Source organism: Haliotis cracherodii, unplaced genomic scaffold, assembly GCF_022045235.1.
Source record: "Haliotis cracherodii isolate W230 unplaced genomic scaffold, xgHalCrac1.p SCAF_11, whole genome shotgun sequence".
In the NCBI taxonomy this organism is placed as follows: domain Eukaryota; kingdom Metazoa; phylum Mollusca; class Gastropoda; order Lepetellida; family Haliotidae; genus Haliotis; species Haliotis cracherodii.
In genome coordinates this window covers 33,489,236-33,507,147 of record NW_027266266.1, presented here as the reverse complement: position 1 = coordinate 33,507,147, position 17,912 = coordinate 33,489,236, and the positions used below count along the sequence as shown (strand labels likewise).

Sequence of the window (17,912 nt, the reverse complement as noted above, 5' to 3'; positions counted from 1 at the left end):
CGTTTCCGGGGCAGAATTTGAAAACCAATCAGTGTATTTGATCGAAACTTGTCAAAGCTATCAGGCACATACTGAAGTGGTGCTTTTTGATATTTTGGGATTTTTCTAATTTTTATTTTTTTAAATTTTTATGGAATGAAGTTGGACATAGACTCAATTGGGAAGGGGTTCGTTTCCGGGGCAGAATTTGAAAACCATTCAGTGTATTTGATCGAAACTTGGCAAAACTATCAGGCACATACTGAAGTGGTGCCTTTTGATATTATTTTTTTTAAGAATTTATATTTTTTACAATTTTTATGGAAAGAAGTTGGACCTTGACTCCATTGCGGAACGGGTTCGTTTCCGGGCCAGAATTCGAAAACCATTCAGTGGGTAAACAATGTATGCTTCTTAAATAACATTCAACTGTTGACTCATTACATAGAGAATTGCACATTTACTAGTGGTTACTTTACAGACAGCTGCCGGGGGGATATGTCATCTTTCTGATGACTCTTGTTATATTTAAAAAAGCAGATAAACAATGACAAGATTGATAAACATTCCAGATGTAGGAATACATACTGTGGCATGACATGAATCAGATGATTTTTCAATTTATGCACATAACTTGACACGCCTACAAAGTCAATAGCCAATCAGCAGAGAGTAAGATCAAACAATGTTCATAGGACCTGTCAATCAAGGTAAGATGCAAGAAGAACTGCAACAGTCAGAGTGTCACGAGCTGGTACAAATATGCCCAGGAGAAGGTGGCTTTCAAATGACGTGGTCAGTTACTGCCAGATTCAAACATCAGGTCCCTGAGAACGGGAAGACACAAATGCTATTTAGAAATAAAACCCTAAGACATAAAAGTTGTGGAACCGAGGCGAGCGGGGAAAAAAACAGGTGAGCAAGCCTGCACGTTTGCTGTTTCATTCCTTCTCGGCCTTGGTCACAAGGTTTGTTTGGACAATGAATATGCATGAATTTCGCTAAATGTCCTGTGCATGATGATATACGTGAGCAGAAAGGGAATTCCTTCGACTGTAATATTGGGATTCCCCCGAGATTCTGTAGTAATAAAAGTAGTCCGCTTAATTTTTTACATTCATTGGGAAATGAATGCAAAAACATGTGCCCAATTCAGCTGAACAGAATGCAGGGATTTCAATGAACACAACGAAAATTTATTCATTACTTATTCTTGAATATCTTACTACAGGTAGCTAAATTTGAAACATGACTTCAGCAGCAAGTGGTAAACAGTTTGCTGACTTAAGTGGGTTTTTGAAGCGTCTACCTTGATTCTGTCAGTAAGTGTGTGGTTATGTATTGTTGAGGGGATCAAAAATAGGTGAAACTTGAAAACATGTCTCAATTAACTAGCCTCTATCTGGGTAATATAAATTTCCATTACAGGAGTTTACCTTGACTTACAAAAGTGGAGGTTCAGGGGACCTCCAATAATTAATTTGAAGGCAATATGAGGGTCCTGTAAAGTCAGGTAATGGTGTAGTGTACAGTATGGTTTGATAATTACTTTAGAGCCTGGAATGAATCAGTGATCATGTGGACAGTGGACATGATTGATGGGTGAAATAACAGACACCAATTTCTGCATGACAAACCATGAGACACCTATCCATACAACAAATTCACAGTGGAAGGAAATCTCCAACCATCTATTAGCCTACACAATTATAAATGCAGATTGTCACATCATTAAACAAAACAACAAAGTGCAGTGTTCCCGATGTTGACACTAGAGATAACTAGGATTACATAGCATTACAGGTATACCGCCCAACCGCAATATGAAATTGAAACAATTACTTTTCGCGATACGTTTGTGATGTACTGGTATAGTGATAATGATTTTGTTTTACTAATTTAACTTGCATTATACATTGATATTGTCAATCTTTAACCTCTGATGTCATTGTAACTGCGCGAACACCTTGATAAACCATTTGTAAAAAGCTTACGTTCTTACCTCCTTTGATTTGTTTAGAAATGGCCGACAGGAAACATGCAGATTTCGAAGTGGTCACAAACAAATGTGCTAAGGCCGATTCATTTTTGGCTCCTTTGCAGTCTTTTTCAATACAACCATATAATTAAATAGTTACTTGGGGAAACCATGGAAATAAACTCTATTTGAAGAAAATATATGATATGAACAAGGAAATCAAATTCAATTGGTGTTCATGTACAAAAATAGTTCTTGGAACAGTTAAATCGGATGTTTTATGGTCAAACAACATCAGTGCCGGACTTGCAATTGAAATTGGCAGTGCAACCTGAAAGTGTTACTGCTGGAAAAAAACCATGAGATCTTCCACCCTGTGGATAGGTTGAACCCCCTTCATACTCTCCTAATTCTAGGAAAAAAAAGGTCCCCTTGCAGACGGCTATATACGATACATTACAGTCTTGTGCTATTAATTACAATATTAATTTTCAAACTTATTCTATCTCACTCTATGCAGTTCATCCTTCTCCTTCTGATCCGGGTGGTTGGGTAGCCTAGTGGTAAAAGCGTTTGCTCGTCAATCCAAAGACCCAGGTTCGATTCCTGACAAGGGTACAATGTGTGAAGCCCATTTCTGGTGTTCCCCGCCATGATATTGCTGCAATATTGCTAAAAGGGGCGTAAAACCACACTCATTCACTTCTGATCCCTTGTGTGGATGCGTCCTTGAACAAAGTTTCCAGCTTCTAAGCTCTATTCGCCCAAACACCCCTGGCATCACCATGATGACCACCCCAGTAATCAGGTCATGCACCCGAATCTGTTGCAGCTTGCTGTCCTCCATCTGGTCAAATGATACCCTCTGCCTCATCATTCTCTTTCTCTTTGCCTCCTGTGGAGACATACTTCTTTTGGAAAGAATATTTAGGCCTTTATTTTTCTCAAAATTACAGGAGTTTGGGGCAATGCTTGCATCTAGATAAGGGCAAGGATCAAGTAAAACTGCCAGCCTGCAAGAAGTGCGGCCACTTATCTGTGCTAGTGGATCCACATTCATTATGCTACGACTGTCAGAGAATCTGTCAACCAGGTTTAGAGTGTTCAGAATGCTCTCTTCTGTCCCAAGAGGCACTCACGGATTATCCTAAAAAATGCCAGAAGAGAGGCATTGATAGCCGATCAAAATCAAAGGATACTGAACACGGACACTCTGCATCCAAGAAACCTAAGTGTGCGACCAAGACTAGTGGTCAATCATCTGTGAAATCAGTGGTCAAGCAACCATCATCAGCCACGATCGCTTCCCTATAAGTTGAAGAGGGGACAATCTATCATCTTCACAATCTATCATCAGTGATCCGCTGACTATGACAAACTCCCAGATAAGGGTCGACATTTAGAGTCGACTTCAAAGGGTCGACATTCTAGAGAAAAGGCAACATTGAACCAGGATTGACCCTCCAAGGGTTGACATTCTTCAGATCAATACTCCAAGAGTAGACATTCCACAGATCGACAACCCGACATGCTATTGGATGCCAAACTAATAAGGCCTGCATCATTAGACCTTTGTAGAACTAATAGACCGGAGACCCCTTCCGAATTGGTTACAAGTCCTGGTTGAATAGCTTGCCTAATTCAAAACCATGCGGTCGTCATAGTACGATGTCCTATGCGAAAACACACAAGCGCATGATACACCCGATGGTATGTTTCTGTGTCCTTGTAGCGTATAAAGGGGGTTATCAAGATCATTCAATAGCAGTGATTCACCCATAAAATCATGAGTAATATCTCCTGACGCGGATGTGTGACAGTCCTTGAATTGAAGCATGTCAGCAGCAGCTTCCTCGTATACATCTCACGGTTACAAGACGAATACAGACAAGGGTAATCTGCGACCCACTGTCCAACTTGTGGGATAAATGCATAGAGTGTGGTAAGATAAGTTTAAAAATTTGTAAATTTTACAATAAATTTTTTCCTTATAACATTACAGTGTTGTGCTATATGCAGTGTGATTTCTAACATTGTTACGGTATTGTGCTAAATATTATTCCTTACACTGTGACAGTGTTGTGCTATATTCAGTAATATGCCTACATTGTTACAATGTTACAGTATTGTGCTATGTGTAGTATTCTTCCTTACCATCTTACAGTGTTGTGCTACATGCAGTATTATTTTTTACATTGTTTCAGTATTGTGCTAAATATTATTCCTTGCAGTGTGACAGTGTTGTGCTATATTCAGTATTATGCCTTACATTGTTACAATGTTACAGTGTTGTGCTATATGCAGTATTATTCCTCACACAGTTATTAATTAAGAGAAAATATCTGGTGTGATGTATTCTTAGCTTACTTTTGTTGATTGATGTTTAATGCCGCACTCAGCAATATAACATTCCAGCTATATGACAGCGGTCTGTTAATAATCGAGTCTGGACCAGACAATACAGTGATTGACATCTTGAGCATCAATCCACACAATTGGGATATGATGACATGCAGGAACCAAGTCAGCAAGCCAGACCATCCGATCCCATTACTTAGTCGCCTCTTATGACAAGCACGGTTACGTGACTTAAGGTCGTGTGAGCTGATGTGATTGCCTTCTTGTCTGGCGTCTGTTTGCAATGGCATCTGTAAACATCAAACACATTTTTCTTTGTTTATAAACAGCTAACCTATAAGGCAAAATGAACTCGACAGTATTGAAAGCAATGCAGAATGTGCAGCGCAAATACACAGAGAAGCTACATGAAGCTAAGAAGCTAGAGACGCCAGCACCACCTACACCCTACATCCCTGGTCTGACTCCACGTCCACCAGAGTCTGTGGTCACATCATCACACTCAATGGCAAAGGGTACTGGTGAGATTAAAATTCTTCTGGTGTTTACCCTGCAGTATTCTGTCTACTCTAGGAGTCACATAAAACATTGATTGTTATGAGGCTAAATTTTCATTGTTTTCTGAAGCCAATGTTTATTTTGCATATTCTTGTTTGTAAAAATTTGTAAACACCTCTTTTGTCTTTGTGAATTAACCTCAGTTCCTCAATCACCTATCTTGACAACTGTTTGGTGTGTACAACAATTAGTCAAGATGAAGATTTTATTCAGTATCACATGATTCCGTGTGTGTGAGTTATGGACTAACATACTTAGCATGGACCCTGTGGCCATCTTTTTCCGTCATGCATTCTTCACAGTTTCTGTTTTTATTTTATGTTGTAAGGGGATCCATACCATATTTTATTATAGTATTAAAACATATGCATGTAGATTATATATATACTCAACAACAAAAGTTCCTGCGACACTAATATTTTAGTGTATTTTTCAAACATGTAAAGTTTGTTTTTCAATATTGTAGTACATTTTAAGGAATCAAGTCACAAAAATGCAACTGCTTCAGAAAAGCATGCATTCCATGCAAAAGTTGACTTTTATGCAAGCCCCATGCAATTCACTACCCAAGAATGGGTATTAAAACGTGCGTTAACGGGATTCCATATGCATTGTTTAGCATCGTGCTGACAACAACCACTCAGAAAAACAACAAATTTACGCATTTATTCAACATTACATTCAACAAATGCCACGCCTGTCCGAAAATGAGCGTCTGCGAGCCATTGGTATGCTTGAAGCAGGAGTCACCGTGATGTTGCAAGACAATTTAACGTCCACAGAAACACCATTTGGTGTTTATGGCAACTTTGGCAACAGATGAATGCAGTCAGAGACCATCCTTGGAGTGGCAGGCTACGCGTAACCAATAATCGACAAGACAACTGGATTTGAAAAACACACCTATGAAATCAATTCCAGCCAGCAACAGTGACTGCAAGAAGCATCCCTGGCCTTTGACAATATCTTCACAAACTGTACGTCGTCGCCTCATATGTGCAGGAATTGTTGCCAGAAGACCCGCCAGACGTCCCATTTTGACAGGAAACCATCGTCAAGCACGTCTTCAGTGGTGCAGACAGCGTCTACGCTGGATGGCCATGCAGTGGGGACAAATTCTATTCACTGACGAGTCGCGTTGTCACCTCCGCCACAGCGATGGATGGATTCGAGTGTACCGGCAATCATTGTGTCATGGAAGAAGATCGGTTCGGGGGCGGCAGCGTTATGGTATGGGGTGGGATTACAGCAAGACAGAGGACCCGTTTGATAGTGGTAGAACGAAATCTCAATGGACAGCGCTACCGCGACGAGATCACCGGCCCTGTTGTTGGCCCAGGCATTACCTTTCAACAAGACAATGCTCGGCCTCTTCAACAAAACAATGTGAATGTCATCCCCTGGCCAGCTTGCTCCCCAGATCTTTCACTAATCAAGCACATGTGGGATGAGATGGATCGGCGCCTTCGACGTTCCACAGACACTCCAGGAACTTCGAAACATGCTCCAGCAGATATGGACAGATATCCCACAGGACTTTGTGCGACGCCTGTTCCATTCCATGAGATGAAGATGTGTTGCATCGCAGCCAGAGGTGGACACACACACTATTGATTTGTAAATTGACATTTTGGCATGTTCATGTTTAATTTTGAAATCACACATTTTCTGAAGTCAGTATGGCAAATTAAACCATTTGAACACTTACAGGAGTCTTTTATCTGTTGCAAACCGAAATTGTTTCAGATTTGGTAAAAAACATAACTTTGCATTAAATCTTATTCAATGTCACAGGAACTTATGTTGTTCAGTATATATATGGGATTAATGAAAAGCCGCTCCAAACCCTCAAATAGATAATTTGTGTTATTTAGTTGTCCAAAAACGTAAATTTCTAATGAGAATATACTATAAGCTCAAAAGCTCTAACGCCTCATGGTTATGACAGTTGTTTCTGTGTATCTCTGGGAAACATCTTCCTGAGGCAAGGCCGTCAACTGACTATAAAAATCCAGTTTCCACCCTTGTCGAACTAGGCTGGAATTTACAGGCTCAATCGTAGCGCCACCAGTGGCCATCATGAGTTACATCCCTTCTATGCCCCTCCTATTGACCAATCAGATTCCATCTCTCTCATCTTACATTTGCTTCAAACAGAATGGCGGCACCCAGTGATGCTGACCTGATGGATAACCAAAATCTATTTTGTAATAAACAGGTCTTACCCTGCAAAGTGCATCAAACCACTTGAGTACCTTGATAAAAAACATGAAAAGATTTGGAAGATATCAGTCGACGGTCAGTTGTCGGTACACATACTTTGCAAAACCGGCAGTCGACCGAAATCTGCATTTCCTTGCCAAACATTGCATGTCTATATATATAGCACATACTGAACTGGTGCCATTTGATATTCAGGAGTTTTAGAAATGTATATTTTAGAATTTCCATTGCAGTTATTTTGACATGGCTAAGAGAAATGTTGGGTCAGTTACCTGGTTTTGGACCATAACGTGTTAAAATGGGCGGGGGATATAGATGACTTTGTTGACTATACGCTTTTTTAGTTATTGTTTCTTGTAATTTGTCATTTGTTTGCATAAAAAACCCCCACAGAAACACACTTGTTTTACCCCCATTTCATATGGATGCGACCATGGTGGATCTTTTGTGGGTAAACAATGTATGCTTCTTCAAGAACATTCAACTCTTGACTCATTACATACAGAATTGCACATTTACTTGTGGTTACTTTACAGACAGCTGTCGGGGGATATGTCATCTTTCTGATGACTCATGTTATTTTCTATGTCCTCTGAATAAGTACTGCATACATTTCTAAAATATTCACAGCAGACATTTGATTATTAGCCCCCGCCCAACAAAGTTGGCGGGGGGTATAGAAACGGGCTCCATCCGTCCGTCATGTTTCGTTTCAGGAGCATAACTCAGAAACAGTTCAAAATATTTTCATCAAACTTTGCAGGTTTGTCAGGTACATGCTGAACTGGTGCCTTTTGCTATTTAGAATTTTAGAAATTCTCTTTCAGATTAAATCCTCCTTGGGGCACCTATTACATTTTCCTTGCTCAAGAAAATCTACATGACATAGTTGTAACCATTTTCCTTAATAAAAATTGTTACCACACAAAAAACTTAGTTATTGTATGATATACGACCACCCTTACGGGGCCTCACCCTCCACGGTGCGTCACGCCAAGGAGAGCAACTCTCACCCAAATCACTTTCCTTATGTCACGTGCTGATTTTTCACACAAGACAAAATAAGAGAATCTATCGTTCGACAAGAACCATGGCTGACCAAACTGTATGTATGGTACATTGCAAAGGCGTAATACCTCGCATTGTAAAGTTATAAGAGTTGTAATTATATGCCCAGTGTACATACATTTAAATTCAAATGGCCGTAATGGCGTCCATATTGTAGTTCCACGGTCTGATACATGTAACACCAAGGCCATTAGAAATGGCTTGGGGTTTTGTTATATCATACAGCATTGGACTACAGTTTTTTCCTTTACATAAACCCAAGATGGTGCGTTAATTTATAACTACACTTACCTTTTTACGGGTTTTACATCTTAGCGCGTAACAAGCCCCTTTGGTGTTATAATTATACTACGACATTGGCTATTAGTATCGCGTTACAAATCGCATTCTACATTACGCCTTTGCTTCTGGTTTCACAATTTAAGCATGTATCTTTCCGGTCTTTATATCGCACACATCAGAAATTACAGTCTTTTTTATAGACCTTCAAACAGTGTACGGGTTGTTCTGCTACCATTACTTAAGTCGCAGATGGCGTCGATGATGGAGGAGGTGAAGCCCAGCTCCAGCAGGAGTTACGGGCTGAGCCTACCCCGTTGTCGGCGCCAGACGCAGCTTCGAGACCTTGTGTTATGCCCGGCGTCGACCGAGGCAGGCCACGTGGTCTTGGGGATGATCCGAGACTGGGCTTCGGCTTCGGCTCTGGCTCGAGGTCCGGGCACTACCGACGCACAATTTTTCAGACGCCTCTTCCGAGGCCGAGGCTTCCACTAGTGGATGCCTAGCCCAGAACCAGGTGGGTTCCCTTGAACCCCCGGCACCTCGGGACCGGGACTCAGCTTCGGGCCAGGTGCAGCCCGGGGATGTGAGGGCCCAGGCCTTCGGGCGTCCCCTTCCGACTTCGTCTGCTTCATCTCTCGGGGAAGAGTCGATTAACTTTGGCTCGGAATGGAAAAAAATGGACTTCCATTACCCTGGGAGGGTCTTCGACCCCCATCTTGACTAAGGTCAAGCAGGGTCAGCGGGTGCCCCCCTTTCCCGCGTGCGGTGTGGAGTTGAAAGCTGCTTACATATGCTTCGAGGAGCAATATCGTAATGCATGCCAACAGCTCTGTGTGTGCGTACACTCCGCGTATCTGTCGGCTGTACAGAGGGAGTTAGCGTGGGAGGGGCCAGCTGACTTTTCGGAGTTGGCCGCGCAACTAATGCGTTCAGTGATCTCAGCTGTCGAGACAGGAGAATGGCTAACGTCAATAGACCTAAATGACGCCTATCTCCATGTACCCATACACCCCGAGTTCAAGAAATACCTGAGGTTTTCTTTCGACGGGAGGTGTTATCAGTTCAGGGTTCTACCATTTTGGATCTCCACAGCCCCAAGGGTGTTCACCAAGCTGATGTTGATTCCCGCCCAAGTGGCCAGGTCGAAAGGTCGTTCGTGCCATCCGTACATCATCGACTGGTTACTAAGAGCTCTATCGCAATCCCTGAGTCAGATAGCTACACAAGAAGTGATAGACATTCCGATCACTCTAGGGTGGATAGTCAATCTGAAGAAGTCAGATCTGAGCCCTACTCAGAATCTAGTCTTCCTAGGGGCGAATTTCAACACAGTGAGCGGACTTGTATCTGTGTCACAAGATCGCATTGCCAAGGTCAGAAGGGTTATTTCCCAGTTCCTTCTGTCCACAAGACACACTGCTCGTACATGGCTCCAGTTACTGGGCAACATGGCAGCGACAGTGGATGTGGTCTGGCGGGCGCACTTGAAAATGAGACCCATTCAACAAGCAGTCCGTCGACATTGTGGTAACTCGAAAGATCTTGAGATTGGGCTCGAGACTCCGCGGTGGCTTATTACACACCTTCAGTGGTGGACCGAGGTCAGGAATCTGTCCCGGGGGCTCCCCCTCGACACTCCCATTCCGTCTCTCACAGTTCAAACAGACGCGTCACTCTCCGGGTGGGGAGGTGTTCTGAATGATCACACTGCCTCGGGACTATGGTCCAAGCAGGAGATCAAACTGCATATCAATGTGCTAGAACGGAGAGCGGTCAGGTTGGTGTTCCAACGCTCCCTGGATCTGCTTCGTGGCCAAGTGGTTCGTCTAGAGATGAACAACCAAATGGCGATGACTTACATCCGGAAGCAGGGGGGAACGGTGTCTCCGTCGCTTCTCCATGAGACGTGGCAGTTCCTACTATGGTGCTACTCTCACGGTATCAGGATGCTACCTGTTTATCTCCTGGGGGTGGACAACGTCCGTGCGGACGCTCTGTCTCGCTGGATCCTCGCTCCTCACGAAGGCTGGCTCACCTGCGAGCAAACAAATCTATCTCGAGGTGGATAGGCAGGGACCCCCCTACCAGGTTAAAAGCTCATTTGGTTAGAGCAGTGGCTACGTCACAAGCGTACGCCGCGGCTCTGCCCATTAGGGAGATCTGCTCCGCGGCTATTTGGATTAACCGAACAGGGCAAAGTTCTAATCTCTAGCCGATTGAGCCTTCTGAGGTCGATAAGTATCAGTCCTTACTACTCGATAATACTTGTATTTGCACACACACTCCTTCGATCTTCGGGGACCCTCTGGCCTAGCTCAGCGCGGGTTATAGTCTCTCGTGATCTACGCCCCTTTATGACTTGTTCAAAAAATTTGGGGGGTGTTTCGAGTTCTCTACTTATGACAAGCCGCAAAAACAGGCTTTATCATAATATATGGTCGACCACGCCCTGTCTCCAGCCCCCGCCTTTCAACGGTTGTGCCTCACGATAAGGTTGGTTCTATTTATTGAAATCTATAATTTATTCTGTTGAATAATCAAATACAATGTATTTATTTACGCCTGTTGCTGACGGATGCCACTTCCTCTATTATCTTTAGGAGTCTATCTTGATGCAATGAGAGAATCTTCCTTGGGGCATGGCCATCCCCCTCCCCACATTCCGTCAGCATTAGACAAATGGAAAGTGATTTGGGTGAGAGTTGCTCCCCCTGGTGTGACTCGCCGTGGAGGGTGAGGCCCCGTAAGGGTGGTCGTATATCATACAAAAACTAAGTTTTTTGTGTGGTAACATTTTTTATTAAGGAAAATGGTTACAACTATGTCATGTAGATTTTCTTGAGCAAGGAATGTAATAGGTGCCCCAAGGAGAATTTCATCAGAGAATTCATAACCTCTACAGGTTTGTAAAAATTTATTTTTTACGTTTCCATGGCAACAAGATGGACTTAGGTTCTGTGAGTGTAGGGTTCTTTTCCATAGCATAACTCATAAACCGTTCAATATTTTTTCATTAAACTGTGCAGGTCTGTCAGGTACATGCTGAACTGCTGCCTTTTGCTATTTAGAAATTTTGGATTTTTTAATTTTTTTTCCATGGCAAAAAGTTGAACCTTTAGAAATTTATGAATTCTTCTTTTAAATGCCCAAAACTAAATCAGTATAGGATTGTTATCACTGGGGACTTCAATATGGACCAGTCTGTCCGTGACAACAATGCACTATCCAACCTCATGGAGCAGTTACATTCGCACAGTATATCAGCAAACCAACCCACACCCTTGAGGGTACACTAGACTTAATCTTCTGTAATGAGACCATCTCAACAGGAGTCTTTCCAGTTCCATACACTTCATTTGCTGTGCAGGAGACTTAGCCACGTTAGTGGCAAACTCTACTTTTTTTTACAATTTCCATGACAAGTTCCACCTTGGTTAAAAAAGGTTAGGGATTGTTTAGATTTATTTATGTCATAAATTCTGCAATAGGGGCGGGGGATGTAGCCACGTTAGTGGCAAACTCTTGTTTTCATTTATTCAATATGATAATCATGTTTTGTTCCCCATAGATGTCATCATAAGAAAATCACGTTTAGTTCCCCCATATATATATGTCATGAAAAGAGAATCAAATTCAGTTCCCTATCAATTACAAAATGTCACAAGGACAGAAGGTGGACATGTGATCGTCGCCTTCCACTGCGCAACAGAAAGGGATATATAATAAGGTTACCATACTTAAAAAAATAGATTCATGAATACAGTATACCTTATTTGGAATTCATATTTATTAAAGCCATATTTAACATGACCAAAATATGGAATAATTAACATTAAACTCAGTAATTGGTCTCAATTTGTTAATACTACAGGATTAGAACCAGTTGGAGGATAATAGAATAACTTGCTTCGTAACTATGGTTGCACCAAAGTACAGGAGCAAACGGAATAGCATCAGGGTCGGACCAAAGTTCTAAACTTTATATTGTTTTCTCGAACAAACTTACCGAGTTTGTGGGATTGGGGGCTGCTTCTGTTGCAAGTACTTTCAAACAGTTCATCTACATTCTGATCAAATCTATTGAAAAGTACAAATTTGACTGTAAATACTACATTCATGCTTTAGGTTTGATACATTGTTGAAAATGATTTCACTACCAATTGTTCCTTTTTATTTAACATAAGATAATTTAACTTGAAACAATTCTGATTCATGTAGTAGAACTGATCAGTTAATGAAAGTACTTGGGAGTTATCAGTACCTGATGATCAGTTTCTATTTCCCCTAGAGCTAATATTTATATATTTTCAGGTTCATTACCAAAGGTGGTTCCAGCAGAACTGATAGAGACTTTCTTGGGTGGTACGAAGCACCCTGTGAGTGCCCTGATGGAGTATGCTGCCATGTTGAGACTGACACCTACATTTCATGAAGTGGCAGTAGAACAGTATTCCTTCACAGCTAAGTTTGCTAATGAATGTCACATTGGCACCACTAACTATCCACAAGGTGTTGGGAAGACAAAGAAAGAAGCCAAGACCAATGCAGCAAAGGTAGCCTTTACAAAGTTGCTGGGTTTGGACGAAGATGACGTAGATGATGATTCAGGCAAGTGGCAGAATCCGTTCTATTTGTGAATGTGAGTGTAAGACATCAGTGTGTCTTTTCAGTGAAACCCAAGTGTAAGTTTTATTTATAGCTTAGGTTTTTGTGCCTGCAAAACATAGCTGTCTATTTTCAGCATGCCCTAACAGATCATTTGTAACATAAATACTATGAATCTGAAAATAGGGAGGGAAAGTTTTTGACACAGACTGAAACAGTGTTGATTTAAGTTTTAATACTAGTGCTAATTGCTGTGATGATGTGAATGCAAAGTCCTCATGATTATCACCGATTGTTAAATGAATGTTATATTTATATATTTTTTGTTGTATCTCCCAATCTGTAAATTCTCACCCACTGTATTTATCTGAACTTGTATATGGGCCGACGGCCTTTGATACAATAAACATCTTTGACTTTGACTTGACATTCTCTCATATCAGATTTGTAGCCCAAAACTGGTTCCTGCTTATGTTTCTTTAAGGATCAGGAACTGTGATATATGATGCAATGGGCAGAAAACTGGTTTTGCCAAAAGACTGTGTCTCCAGTCCGGAACAACAAACTGCCTGTTCCTCAGGGAATGACATGCCCAGAGGTTCTGCTGCAGCAATGTCACAAGCAACTCCTCCAGGAAACAACAGGAGTGATCAGGATGAAGAGGTGGCAGCAGAGGATGATGTAGAGGGAACAAGTGTGGAAATGAACCCAGTCAGTGCACTTCATGTCTACTGCTCGCAGAAACGAATTCCATTCACTATCATCGTTGGTGACAAACAGGGCCCATATGGGTAGGTTTACTTGAGGAGATTCAGACAATTCAATAAGTTCATGGGTCCCAACATCAAGCTGTAATCAACTAATGGTTGATAGCTTTAACGAAGCTGTCCCGCCTTATATGAGTATATGTGTTGGGCTGTCTTGAAGAACTTAATGGGCTGGACACGGGATGATTCACTCACGCTTGTACTCGGGTCGATCGTTTTCCTCTTGCCAAGCTGTTCTGCCTCATGTCTGTCAGAAGTACGTGTGAGGGCAGTTTTGGAAGAACTTTACTGGCCAGACAAGGGATCATTCGCTCTCTCTCATTAGATCAACATCCTGCACAAAGACATGGAACACAATTGTTACCCAAATTCTTGATAAGTACACCTAGTTGCGCAAAGGGTTTTTTCTCCTAGAAGCAACCCATGTATATGTGAGTTTTCATCTTGTATGTCTCTCAGTTGAGGTCTTTACAGGCTTGGGTATCTGTGCCCCACCATGGGATGAATGACAAAGTAGACACAATTTTTGGATAACAACTTCTTTAATACTGTAAAGGGGAAGTTTCAGTAATGGGCCTTTTACCATTGTCAAAGCAAGACTGATGAGGAACATTGTACAGAATTTGTATAGTAGGTGGGGGATTAACAGTAACAACAATTGCTTACATGAGTGGGATACCATGATTAGGTTATGACAAAAGAAGGATAATACTGTCACAATTTGGCTGTTTTCCCAGATGATGTTGTGTTTGGGGCTGTTGCTTATATGGTCTGAGATGGCTGATTTACTGTCTGATTTGATGGTTAAGATTTTGTGCTCTTTGATTCTGGTGTTGATTGGGCCAAATGTTTCACCTTCGAAGAATTGTCCACAGTTGCAGTCAATTTTATAAAATAGACCTTTAGGTTCTTGAGGTTTGGTAGTGTTTCAGCCATTGGCTCTTAGTAGTGAGTGAGTATGGTTTTACGTCTCTTAGAACAATATTCCAGCAATATCATGGCAGGGGACACCAGAAATGGGCTTCACACATTGTACCCATGTTGGGAATCAAACCTGGGTCTTCGGCTTGATGAGTGACCGTTTTAACCTCTTAGTAGAGTATTGAGAGAGGTGGAACTGGTGAAGTAGGTGTCAATATTGCCTTGCTGTTTGAGGAGGCGGCTGATGATGTGGGGGACTTTTCCTGTGAATGGGAGGACGATGCGGAAGGGTGCTGATTCAGTTTAGATCTGGGTATGGGATGGAGTACAGAGGAAATGACTTTGAGTGGATAATTGTTTAGGTGGGTGAAGACTTGATGGAGGTATTCGATCTCAGGTTTGGGGTCAGCATAAGAAAGGTTGATGGCTCGTTTAGTGAGAGATGATGCTGGTCTTAGTCTTGGGATAAGTGCATTTTGTGAGAAATGATAAGTTTTAGAACTTTTGAAACTTCTTAATAAATTGTTAACTTATAATACATATCCTATCTCACACGGACAACTCCTCCCATCCCTGTATGCTGTTCGAAAGAGAATGAGTTAGCTGGGGACGTCACATGATCAGGCTGCACAGATTTATGCATTGCACAGACCATTGCTGGTGATGGTAACCATGGTTATGGCTCGGATGTATTTGGATGAGGCATTTTTTTTAACTGGTAACTTGTTTTCGGATCGTTTCCATACAAGGATCAAAGCAGAAGGATCAAATGCATACTATGAGATAGGATAAGTATTATATAACACAAGTTATTAGAAATTTCCAATGTTAACTAAGTCTTGTTATAAGTTAAATTCTGAATCTATGGCATATTCTGGTAACTAAATATCATGATACAAATGTAATATTTTTACCAAGCCATAGATACACAGAACAATATTGTAGTACCGGTATGTTGTAAAAACAGGACTAAATGGTGAATCTCATTTCTGATTTGTCCACTTATGTGTCCAGTGTACACATACTAGCTGTATGCATAAGACAGAATCTCTTGTGCACAGTTATGAAGAAATTGTGCATTAAGCACAAGAAAAAGCTTGTCATATTAAAATGTCATGGTTGGTTTGGGCAGGTATGGAGATTGCTTGCAGTTTGGTCAAGAAGTTGTTTAAGGTGCACTATTTGGAGCAAGGTAGATATTACTCACTGATTAGAAGTGCAGGGCCCCGTTCAACAAAGCGATCACAGCACTAAGACAATCGTAGCTCCCATACTATAACATAGACTTACGACAATCAAAGCGCTACGAATCGCTTTGTGGAACGGGACCCAGCACTATAAAGTGCCATGACCCTGACTGAAAGTGAGGTGATGTCATGTCCTTACAGTTTGTGTTCACTGTGGTCACTTCATAGTACTGTCACAATCTCATTAAAATTAGGTTGTAGTGCTCAATATCACTACACAAAGATCTGGGGACATCCCACGTCATGTCAGAATGACCTTTTGTGAATTGTGACTGGCCTGTGAACTGGACCATAAGATCTGATTTTAATGAGATTTGAGTGTAATCACAACTTTTTATTACAGACAGTAGAAAATTGCCCTGTAGGCACATAGTGTAATAATTATTTGACAGAAATCTAAATGTTGTGTATTGCAATGATGTCATCATCAAGTATAATTGGTGAAATACAATTACTTGAAAATCTACCTTGACATTGAAGAATGCTTGATTCTTATTGGTTAAAAAGGGGCTTCATTTTTGCTATTGAAACCTCTTATGAATATATTAAACCTTTTCATGAAAAAACGTGCGTATGAATACATCGAATAGCCTACATATCGATCCATAAAAGATAGCCGCTGATCACCCATAAGAACTGTAAACCGTATCGATATTAGACAATGGGCCCCTAGCCAAATACAAGCCAAGTATCTTTCCTAGTACACACTGTGTCAACAGCTGTCACGAAATTAATAGACGGCCAAGCGTCTGTTAGAGGAAATATGCTGTGATTGATGTTGGATGTGACGATATGATGTTCTAGGCCATAAGCCTGACTGCTTTGATGATGAGATAACAAGACTTAACAAAGGCATATCTTTTGCATACAAATAATACATACATCAGAAAACACTCCTCCCTTCGAAAGGTCATGAAACTCTGAACAAATCGTCAAAAATGTCCCGACATAACTGAAGTCACAGCACAGGCACTTGATCACAACAGCTTATCAAACTTGATAAAATTTATTTCAGAGCATGCACAATTAAGTAAAACATACACGAATCACTGTGTCAGGGCCACAACTGTCACATTTCTTTCACATTCTGGCAACGAATGCCATGAGATCTTGAAACTAACAGGTCACAAATCCCTTGTGCCATAAAACCCCAGATGGACTGCTGCCTAAAAAGTGGCTGTTCAGTGATACTCCAGTTCCATGGGCAGTCATGTATCTGCAGGCTCATTGTCCCAAGCGGGGGATATAGTATTCACGACCATCCGTACGTCCATCCGTACGTCCCACCTGTTTGTTGCCGCAATATCTCAAGAACTAAACACTGGATTGTCTTCATATTTGGAACTATGGTGTATATACAGACTCCGCAGACACCAGTCGGTTTTTGTGACCTTGGCCCCATTTTCAAGGTCACAGCAGGCAATTCTGCTTTTGGAGTTGGAAAACGGTGTTGCCGCGATATCTCAAGAACTAATCGCTGGATTGTCTTCATATTTGGTACTATGGTGTATATACAGGCGGGGGACATTTCGTCACTTTGTGACAAATACTTGTTCTCAGTAAATCCTGAGGTTAGTGTTGAACCACATCACTGATCGGGGTTGCCATCTTGTTTCATGCAACTTGTCAGAGGCACGGTCAACAAGAACATTGGCTGTGACGAGTTACCGCAATGAAGGTCAAGTTCTGCCACATCCCAGTTCTGGGTGGAGAGGCATTTATTTTGAATATGTATTATGTACTGGGGGTAATTGCTAACTAACTAATAAGACTTACACATTTACAATAAATAAGTTGAATTTTATTTCATAAAGTTTGTTTGAGAAATATATTTGTTTAGTATTTAAAATTTATTTCTACAACCTGTCACACCTACAATGGAAAGGACATATCCGATTTCCAAGAAATGATTTCTGTCGCTGATTT

General features: G+C 41.4%; 1 protein-coding gene across 1 annotated transcript in view; it reads left to right on the top strand.

Annotated features, from left to right (window-relative positions):
* LOC139455688 (adenosine deaminase domain-containing protein 1-like) overlaps nucleotides 1–17,912 on the top strand; it is a 149,783-nt gene that overhangs the window by 23,708 nt on the left and 108,163 nt on the right. The window contains exons 2-4 of the mRNA XM_071237238.1: nucleotides 4,645–4,836; nucleotides 12,758–13,054; nucleotides 13,536–13,842. Coding sequence (XP_071093339.1) covers nucleotides 4,662–4,836; nucleotides 12,758–13,054; nucleotides 13,536–13,842 — 779 coding nt within the window. The 5' untranslated portion in view covers nucleotides 4,645–4,661. The remainder of the gene's footprint in view (nucleotides 1–4,644; nucleotides 4,837–12,757; nucleotides 13,055–13,535; nucleotides 13,843–17,912) is intronic.